Raw genomic sequence first — 9,754 nt, forward strand, 5'->3', positions numbered from 1 at the left:
CGAAAGTTTATCGCAATAGACTCATTTCACTATCGAAAAAAAGTAATATCGCAATAACGATAATTATTGTTTTATCGCCCAGCCCTACTCTAAATTGCCCCTACGTGTGAATGTGGGAGTTGATGGGTGTGTGATTGAGACCCTGCGACAGACAGGCGACCTGTCCAGGGTGAACCCCGCCTTTGCCCATCAGCAGCCAGGTTAGGCTCCAGCACCCCCGCGACCCCGAAAGGGAAGCAGCGGTCAGGAAAATGAATGAATTAATGTCTCAGGTCTTCAAATACTAATTTGCAGAAGTATCATACAAATATATTTAAAAATGAATTTTTGATTACGACCCTCACAGTGGACATGGACCCAAGATGAATATTTCAGACCCATCTATGATTTCTAAGTGGTAGAATTTGCAGAACCACGGGGTGTCCAAAGACTTATTTGCCTCACTGTGACTTCTCTTGGGTGAAGTTGGATAGTCTATCACATGTTTAAGCCCTGCCCAATTTAAGATGTATTTTTGATTACAGGATACACCTGCAGCGTAACACACGTGCACATAACATATGAGCAAAAATATCTTCGTATTACAATTACCACTTATAACAAAGTTTTTTCAGCAATAAATCAGACAGTTTTTTCCCGAAAGAAATGCGATTCATTCACACAAAGAATCACCAAACATCAACCAATCAACCAAACATTTAATTTGAGCTGACAAGTAATCTAAAGTCAAGTAAAAATAACAAAATTTTGTCAATGCAAACAGAAGGACAATGACATTTTATAATAGACTCAGCACTTTTTGTTCTTTTTCTGAAGAGAAATTCACAAAATACTTTTCAGACACCTTCAAAGATACTTGTTAGAATATAGATAAACTGATTAAATAATTCCTGTTTTTAGTTTGAGTTTAGTTTCATATTTCTGTTCAAATTCTCTTTGTTAGATGTTCTTTCATTTTCACGCTTCTTCTGTGTGCCTCCAGTGTCTATTAACTTCTTATCTGTCTAAACTGTTGATGGGGGTATCCTGTGTCCTCACTTTAGACTAAAAAAAAACAAGCAGTTTTAGACACGTTTTACACAGAGGTGGTTTCAGCCAAAGGCAATGAGGTTTGTGGAGATGGGTGGCTCGTCTTTTTGTCCTCTCTCTTCTTTTTATTTTGCAGGAAGCGAGCCACTTTTCTGTTAAGCTTAAAGATAAAAACTGCACTTATGGCATTCATGATTGCTGTGTACAGGCCGAAATTGAACACAAGAAAATCTGATAGACTTAAGAAGCAGGTCATCCAGGTGAAGTCATTTCGCAAATAAACCTTCTCGAGGTGATAACACACTTCTGTGGAGTTGATGTCTGTCACTATATAAAGGTAGAGGCCCATAGCAACAAAGTAGACCACCGCCCCCACCACATGGAAGACAAATTCTCCGCACAGGAACTTCTCTGACATCTGATGAGACGGTTTGCATTCAGTGAAAACAAAGTACAGTGAAATGACCCCAAAGGTCAGGCTCAAGGCTACGCCTCCAAAGAACGCCGGCGCCCTCATTTGCCTGAACTGCATGTCCAGTTCTTGGACTTGCTCCAGATCAGTGCCTTGCAGGTTGAAGCTGATGTTGATTTTAGAAGTGCCAAATCTTCCCATTGGAGATGAGGAGGGCAAGTTCATCGGATCAAAGATCAAGGTGACCAGGAGCAAAAAGTTGAGCAGGACAGCCATGATCAGCACAATGCCTTGAATTTAAAAAAAAAAAAAAGAAAAGGATCAGTTTTTTTCTAAACCTCAATAGAAAACTTTTATTGTGAAAACACAAAATTTACCTTTGATTAAAATGTCTTGGGCACTTTCTAGAACCTCCTGTGATGATGTGCTCTGGACCTCCTGTGATGATGTGCCTTGGATCTCCTGTGATGATGTGCCCTGGACTTGCAAACTCCTTGACAGGGAAGTAAGGTGGATTTGAGATGATCGGGAAAAACAGATTAATGGAACACATATTTCTGTTCCAACTACAACATAAAGTGGTTCCAGTATAGTCGGGGAAAAAAACAATTATCTGGTCAAAAACAGGAACAGAAAACAACACCTTAATGTTTAATCAACCAAGGTCATTTATATCTGGAGTCCCCGGAATAGTATATTATTAATAGTTGGTTTGTTAATGGGCTGCACGGTGACGCTGTGGTTAGCGCTCTTGCCTCACAGCGAGAAGGCCCCGGTTCAAATCCCGGCTGGGACCTTTCTGTGTGGAGTTTGCATGTTCTCCCCGTGCATACGTGGGTTTTCACCGGGGACTCCGGCTTCCTCCCACCGTCCAAAAACATGCTTCATAGGTTCATTGGTGACTCTAAATTGCCCCTAGGTGTGGATGTGGGAGTGAATGGGTGTGATTGAGGCCCTGTGACAGACTGGCGACCTGTCCAGGGTGTACCCCGCCTTCACCCATCAGTAGCCGGGTTAGGCTCCGGCAACCCCGCGACCCCGAAAGGGACGAAGCGGTTCGGAAAATGGATGGATGGATGGATGGTTTGTTAATATTCACAAAAACCACCAGATTGTAGTGTTAACTAAAAAATAAATAAATAAAAACATCTTAAGCGAATTATTGTTTAAAAAATACAAATATATATTTTTATGTATTGTATTTTCTTTTTTTTTTCAAGTTCCATTGTACTCTCATGAACTTGATGGGAAGTTTTTTTGCTTTGTTTGTTTTTTGGAATCAAAATCATGCCTACCCATAATAGCCAAACTAAGATTTCCAAGCAATTCTAATTGCTTACTGCCATTAATTTAGAATAATAAGCTTTTAGAACAACTCTATTTGAATTAATTCAAAGATGTCTTAATGAACATTAAGAGACAGTTTGAGGCAAAAAGAGAGGAGTTTGATTTTTTTTTCATTAATCTGGGACAAAAGCACAGACACATCTGATACCACTTAGTCTCTGAATTTCTTTAGACAAGTGGTCAGTATCATGAACATGATTGAAGAACTTCTTGACATTAAGAGCCTTGAGGGCCAAACAAGAGCATCAGATGTATTTGTGTCTTTAATCAAAACCACAGTGGTTTGTTCTTCTGAATAAAATAACTATTTTTGTTACCTATTTACATCATTTAAGTTTATTCTGGGAATTTAATAGTGAATAAAATGTACCATTTTATGTGAACTCAGGATGTATGGGATGTTATTTGGAACCAGACAAAACAAATATCTGTTTGCAATAAAGGCAGGCTCTTACAGTATGATGTTAATAATAGACTACATATTTCTCCTGACAAAAGCCATCAGATGAACCCTAAAACATCTCCCATGTGTTTAGAATGTGATCAGTGATTTGTACTTACTTTCACTGTGTTTGGTTCAGCAGTAAAAGTTTGCCATATGGAGAGGCATTTTGGATGACATGAAAAAAAACATTGGGACGGCTTTGACTCCAAACCTGATTTCTCGGCCTAGAATTGTTATAACTGTGGACCAGTGTTGTGCTGAGATGAATATGCCTAAAAGAAAATCACTCATGCAGAGCCAAATGTCAGTGGTTACCTTTGCTCTCTGATGGTCCAGAAGAAAAATCCTGCACCAGCGGTGTAGACAATGGCCATGAATATGACAAACACCGTCACAGTAATGTCTGAAATACTGAAACTGCAATCTATCCAAGTGTAGCCATTTTGTGAATAAACATTCTCGAGGTAACAACACACATCTGTGGAGTTGACATATATCACAAAATAAAGGTAGAGGCCCAAAGCAACAAAATAGACCACTGCTCCCACCACATGGAAGACAAATGCTCCCCACAGGAACTTCAGGTGAGGTGATTTGCACAAAGTGACCATAAAGAACACTGAAATGACCCCAAAGATTAGGCTTAAGGCTACGCCTCCAAAGAATGCAGGCGCCCTCATTTGCCTGAACTGCATGTCCAGTTCTTGGACTTGCTCCAGATCAGTGCCTTGCAGGTTGAAGCTGATGTTGATGTTAGAAGCGCCAAACTTTCCCATTGGGGGCGAGCGGGACAAGTTCATCGGATGTGAGACCACAGAGACCAGGAGCGCAAAGTTGATCAAGACAGGACAGAACAAAAACAACCCTTCAAATAAAAAGAAAAAAAATCATATTTCTCATAATAAAACCTCAATAGAAAAGTAGTACTATAAGTACACAAAATTTAAATTTGTAGAGACTGTAAACCAACTTGCCTTTAACCCTCTGCTTTGATCTGTCTTGGACCTCACCCAAACTCCTTGACTGGGAGGTAAGATCGGTTTGAGATGACCTGGAAGAAGAGATTAAAGGAAACATTATTTCTGTTTCAGCCATAACATTAAGGTGCTCCAGCACAGTTGGGAAATAAATCTACAATCTGGTCAATAACAGGAACAGAAAATAACACCCTAGTGTTTGATTAACTCTTACATTTTTTTAATGAAAGAAAGTTTAATATAAACTTATGGATTTGTTTCCTCATGTAAATGTGACTAAAGGGCTGAGGTGAGGTCCAATGTCATTTGTGTTTATTGAGAGACATTTTGTAGGATATGAAAAAATCCTGGAGACGGCTTTGAGTCTTAAAAACTCTAAGCTTTGCTTCTGGAGAAAAGTCAACTCTACTTCTGGCAGATTGTATGACATTTTTAAATACCGCACAAAATAACATTTTCCTGTGTGGATCAGTGAAAAAGTTTCTTTCAGAGCAAACTGGTGTTGACTTGTTGAAGTTTTTCCTCTGGAAGACCAGATCTGTCTACTCCACTCTACAAAGGATTGTTTTATGAATAAATGCAGTCCTTGTTTTCACTTTATCAACCTAAATACAACTTCTACATTAAAAATGTGTATTATTAATTAATATTATTGATAAATAAACAATTGGATAAATTCTGTGAGAAGGAATATGTCTTAAATTACGTTCCTGAAAGAATTGTTAGCACAGTGGGTCAGTGTTGAGCTGGGCTAAATTCATGTTTGTTAAAAAAAAGATGCATAAAAGACACTAAAAATAAATAGGAGCAAAAAAGGAGTTTTGATTTTTATTACACATGTTTAGAGCCAGCTATCAGTGGTTACCTTTGCAAAATGGAGGGACCCACTCTTCTGATGGTCCAGAAGGTAAAGACTGCTCCGGCGGTGTACAGGATGGCTGTCATCATGCCAAACACGGCTGCAAAAGTGTCTTTCTTGTTCAAGTTGCAGTTTATCCAAGTGTAGCCATTTCGCAAATAAAGCTTCTCCAGGTGATAACACACATCTGAGGAGCTGACATCTATCACAATATGAAGGTAGAGGCCAACAGCTACCACATAGACCACCACCCCCACCACATAAAACACAAATGCTCCCCACAGGAACTTCTGTGGCATCTTACTGGGTGGGTTTATCCTAATGATTACATACAGCAGCAACGAAATGATCCCAAAGATTAGGCTTAAGGCTCCGACTCCGTAGAACACCGGCGCTCTCATCTGCCTGAACTGGATGTCCAGTTCTCGGAATAGCCCCAGCTCGGCGTCTTGCAGGTTGAAGCGGATGTTGATGTTCGAAGTCCCAAACCCTTCCAAAGAGTCAAGGCCAGATATGTTCCCCTGAGCTGAGATCACGAAGCCCAGGATCAGGAGGTTGGTAATTAAATTAGACATCAGAATGATACCTTAAAAAAAAAAAAAGGTTAAATCTCTATTGTGCTTCTCTCTATTGTGCTGTTTTTATTGGCTCTTGTACTTTTATCATAGTGTCTCTTTTTATTTATTTTATTTTTTACATTTTTTATTATATATATGTACATTCTTTTATTGCTTTTAAGTACTTTATCTGTTGTGTCTTTGTGGCAAATGGACCTTGAGTCTGTAATAAAAGTATCTTCTTCTATAAACTTACAGTTTGATTCTTCCAGAATCTAGTTTAGGGTTCAGCAACTTGAGGTCCTGGAGCCACGTAAGGCTCTTTTACCACTTCTTGTGGCTCTACAGAAATATTAAACAGATACAATTTTAGTGATTTTACAAAGAAAGTGTTACTTATAAGCACATATTTAACTTTAGTTAGTCAAGTATTTAAATTTATGACTGGAGTGCTTCTAAAACAGTAAAATAAACGGTACACTAAAATAGTTGCTGTAGATTTTACAGTAACTAATATCAATTATTGTGAAGCATTTTACAGCTTTATTACTGTAAAATGTAGAATTACTGTATAATTTCTGTGTCTTGTATTTCATTTTACAGTAATAAGGCTGTAAGATTAATGACAGGACATAGAAACACTACTGTATATCATTTTATAGTTTGATTACAGTAAAAGGAAACATAGTAGTTACTGTCATCCAGCTGCCAGTAGTTACCATAAATGTTCCTTTTACTGTAACATTACTGCATTTTCATTTCCAGTTTGTTTACTGTAAAGAAAATATGTTTAAAAAAAAATTCAGGTTCATGTATAAGTTCCCCAGCTGTTTTGAGTGAAGGCCATTTCCCCCTCAACACTTAATTCACTGCAACTGCTCTTTCAGCTACTTTTAGCCAAGGCCATGTTCACCCCGAGTGAGTTCTTAGATCAATGCAACACCATTGATCTAAATCCTTTAATTTAAATCACTGAACAGATTCAAGTCAACTTGAATGAAATGAACAGATGCACAGAGAGAACATACAAACTCAACAAACAAAGGTTCCTACTGGTGCTTGAACCGAGGACCTCTTACTGTGAGGCAATAGAGCTTTTTAATGAACCATCATGTCAACAGTTTAATGTTGACCTATAATTTCAATGATGGTGAATTTTTTTTTTTTTATGTTTTAGTTTTGAAATCAATTTTAACAGCTATGAGTGACGCCACAATACTTGGAACTCTCTTAAAATAAACAGTCTTTGCACTTGTTAGGAACAGCAGGTTAAACTTTGTTCAAGTAGGTAAGAAAGAATAATGACGTACTTGTTTGATATTGGCCATATTTGCGTGGACATTTTTCTTACTGAATTCTGATTCTCAGGATTTTCAGTAGTGACAAGGGAAATTCCCACAACCCATTGCATTTTAGAGTAAATTCCCACAATTCATTGGTGCTTACAGTAAAATACCATAAAGCCTTTTTACAGTATTTTACAGTACAGTAAAATACTTCCCAGTTTACAGAAATCCGTTGAAGTCTATAGTTTAGACAAAGGCTGGAATGGCACTGTATCATGGGCTTTGTGTAAACAACTAGTGAAAGCACATTGGGACTGCCACAATTAGTTGACAGGTCACGACTACGTCAACTATTAAAGTGGTCAACAACTAATTTGGTTGTCGTAGCGTCCTTTGATTAAGGGAGACCCACGTCTCACTGGGGTCGGTGCTGTCAGAGGAGACTCTTCCCGGAGGGAGCGGTTGGAATCATGTTCACGTCAGTACGTTTCCACCCGGTCCTTTTTGAGGGTATGGGAGGGACAACGCAGGTTTTTAGAGGATTACTCTTATATGCATGAACGGATCAAAATAAAGTTCTGGGGTTCTTTATAGTGAGGAATGAGCAGTAAAATGTACTTAAAATCTCAAAAAGTAGAATGTTCATGGTAGGGCCTCTTTAAAATCAAAATTGCTCAGGGTCCAGTGCGACTCTGAGAACGGCGCTCCAACATTTTAGGTGCAGTGTCTCCGGTAACCACAGAGACACAGACAACTGCTGAGGCATGTACCGACTTCCTCTTTTCGAAATAAAAGGTGTGATAGTCAAAACAAACACAGACACTGTGTTTAAAGCTGTTTATGAGCTAATATTTACATCTAAAAAAAAATCCTAAAAATAATGAAGCAAGACTAAATTTAAAATCAGGAGGTGTAAAGAGATGAATGCTATAATCCAGCATTGATTTTGAGTCAATTAATCACATGACAAAGACGCCATTAGGCTAAAATGCTATTATTTACAATAAAAAATTAATTTAAAATTCAACAGTTTTAGTATTTAAAATCAAGATGTGTATCTTATGTAAAGAGATGAGTACTACTCTTTTAAAGTTGCAAGCAACTTTAATCACCAAGCTACTGCAAAACAGCTACTGCAACAAGGGGAGTTGAACATGGCATTGAAGAAAAATGTTGAAACCGATTTCACAGAGCTCAAAATTGCTGAAAATATCCAGGGTAAGCTACCTCCGCTGCTTCTTATGGATGCTAAAATAACAACACTGATGGAGCTTGAGGTTAAGCTATCACCGCTGCTACAACTCGTGCAAGATTTCTGACAGGAAAAGGCACGTTACGAACATCAAGATAATCTGCAAGAATGCATGATCACGATCAATAAGTACGTATGAATAATGTTATTCTCACTGGACTTCAACTGAATCTCCGGGCACAGCCTGGTGCTACCAACGTTAGCATGGATGCTAACGGAGCTGTTGGAGATGCTGACGAGACCGTGGAGAATCAGGTTGGATTATTTCTTGCGTCTAAAGGGATTTCCTTGGATCTGAATACTGTTGAGATTTGTCATACGCTTCCTCGGAGAAAGAATACAGATAAACCAGTGATCCTGATCAGGTTTGTGAATCAAAAGCACAAGATAGCTTTGATGAAACAATGAAAACTGGTACCTCTGAAGAAGAAGTAAGGGTGGAAGTCACCCGGTATCAAAACCCTTGGGTGCTGAAGAAATCATCGGATCCCTTACTCCTAGCTCTACTCCTCAGCAGGTCACAAAACCCAGAGCAATGAAGACCACTGTGATCGCCCTTGAACTCCTGGCACTGCACGCTTGGAGGACACAAGCATGAAAAACACGCCAAAAACGTTTTGTGGTCATTACAATGTCCAGAGACTCAATACCTGGACACAAGCTGGATTTAAGGTTGTCCACGAACAGCTAGCAGCTACCTCCCTTATGGCCTTCCAGAACCGCATTGCCATAGACATGCTCCTGGCCGAGAAAGGTGGAGTCTGTGTTCTCTTTGGAGCTGAGTGTTGTACCTTTAATCTAAACAACACAGCTGCAGATGGGAGCCTGACTCGTGCCGTTGAAGGCCTCAGAACCCTGAGCAAGAAGATGAAAGAACATTCCAGAGTAGATACCTCCATGTAGGACAGTTGGCTAAATATTTTTGGGGTCTACAAAGGCCTCATTTCCTCAGTGCTTATCTCTTTTGCTGTTTTTGCTGTGATTCTAACCACCTGCGGGTGCTGTCTCATTCCTTATCTTCGCGCACCAATCCAATTCCTTATCACCAAAGCCATCAAAAGTCAGCCTGACCCTGCCAGTCTCCACCTTCTGGCAGAGCAGACCGACTCTGAAGAAGACAATGTTGAAGAAGATGAACATATTGCTTAAAGCCTTAACAAATGCCATTTGTGTTGGTTTGCAGCCTTATGTGTGATCGCAACTTAATGGTGGGTCAAGGGGGAATTTCGCCCACAGGATTTTCGCCCCCTCTGCAAGTCCGACATCTTTTCTTAACTTAGTTTATGAGAGCCTATATCTTAACTCATTTATGTGAGCAGTGTAGTGCTTGATGTTTTAAGTTTCGTAATTTAGATGTTGGACCCAAGTGTGGCCATCTGTACCCCCAACAGGAGGGAGTGTTGGAAAGAATGTTTGGGGGTGCAGTTGGTCTGAGTCTGTTTTCTCCTTTGTTTAGTCACCCCCCTGCACGTGTTGCTCACCTTCCCCCGTAGCCTCCCCTTTCTTACATGCTCTCCCAAATATGGTCTTGTTCCTGTCTTTGTTTCTTAAGCTAATAAAAGTCTAATGCTAATGAAGAAGGGCAGAGCA

The 9,754-nt window shown here is 39.4% G+C and overlaps 1 protein-coding gene across 1 annotated transcript in view; it reads right to left on the minus strand.

Annotated features, from left to right (window-relative positions):
* Nucleotides 1-680: 680 nt before the first annotated feature.
* LOC112150694 overlaps nucleotides 681-9,754 on the minus strand; it is a 38,412-nt gene continuing 29,338 nt past the window's right edge. Inside the window, exons 7-11 of the mRNA XM_036211606.1 lie at nucleotides 5,076-5,655; nucleotides 4,208-4,284; nucleotides 3,549-4,098; nucleotides 1,819-1,934; nucleotides 681-1,731 (exon numbers count right to left, since the gene is read on the minus strand). Coding sequence (XP_036067499.1) covers nucleotides 1,076-1,731; nucleotides 1,819-1,934; nucleotides 3,549-4,098; nucleotides 4,208-4,284; nucleotides 5,076-5,655 — 1,979 coding nt within the window. The 3' untranslated portion in view covers nucleotides 681-1,075. The remainder of the gene's footprint in view (nucleotides 1,732-1,818; nucleotides 1,935-3,548; nucleotides 4,099-4,207; nucleotides 4,285-5,075; nucleotides 5,656-9,754) is intronic.

This window comes from Oryzias melastigma, linkage group LG4 (assembly GCF_002922805.2).
Source record: "Oryzias melastigma strain HK-1 linkage group LG4, ASM292280v2, whole genome shotgun sequence".
Classification (NCBI taxonomy): domain Eukaryota; kingdom Metazoa; phylum Chordata; class Actinopteri; order Beloniformes; family Adrianichthyidae; genus Oryzias; species Oryzias melastigma.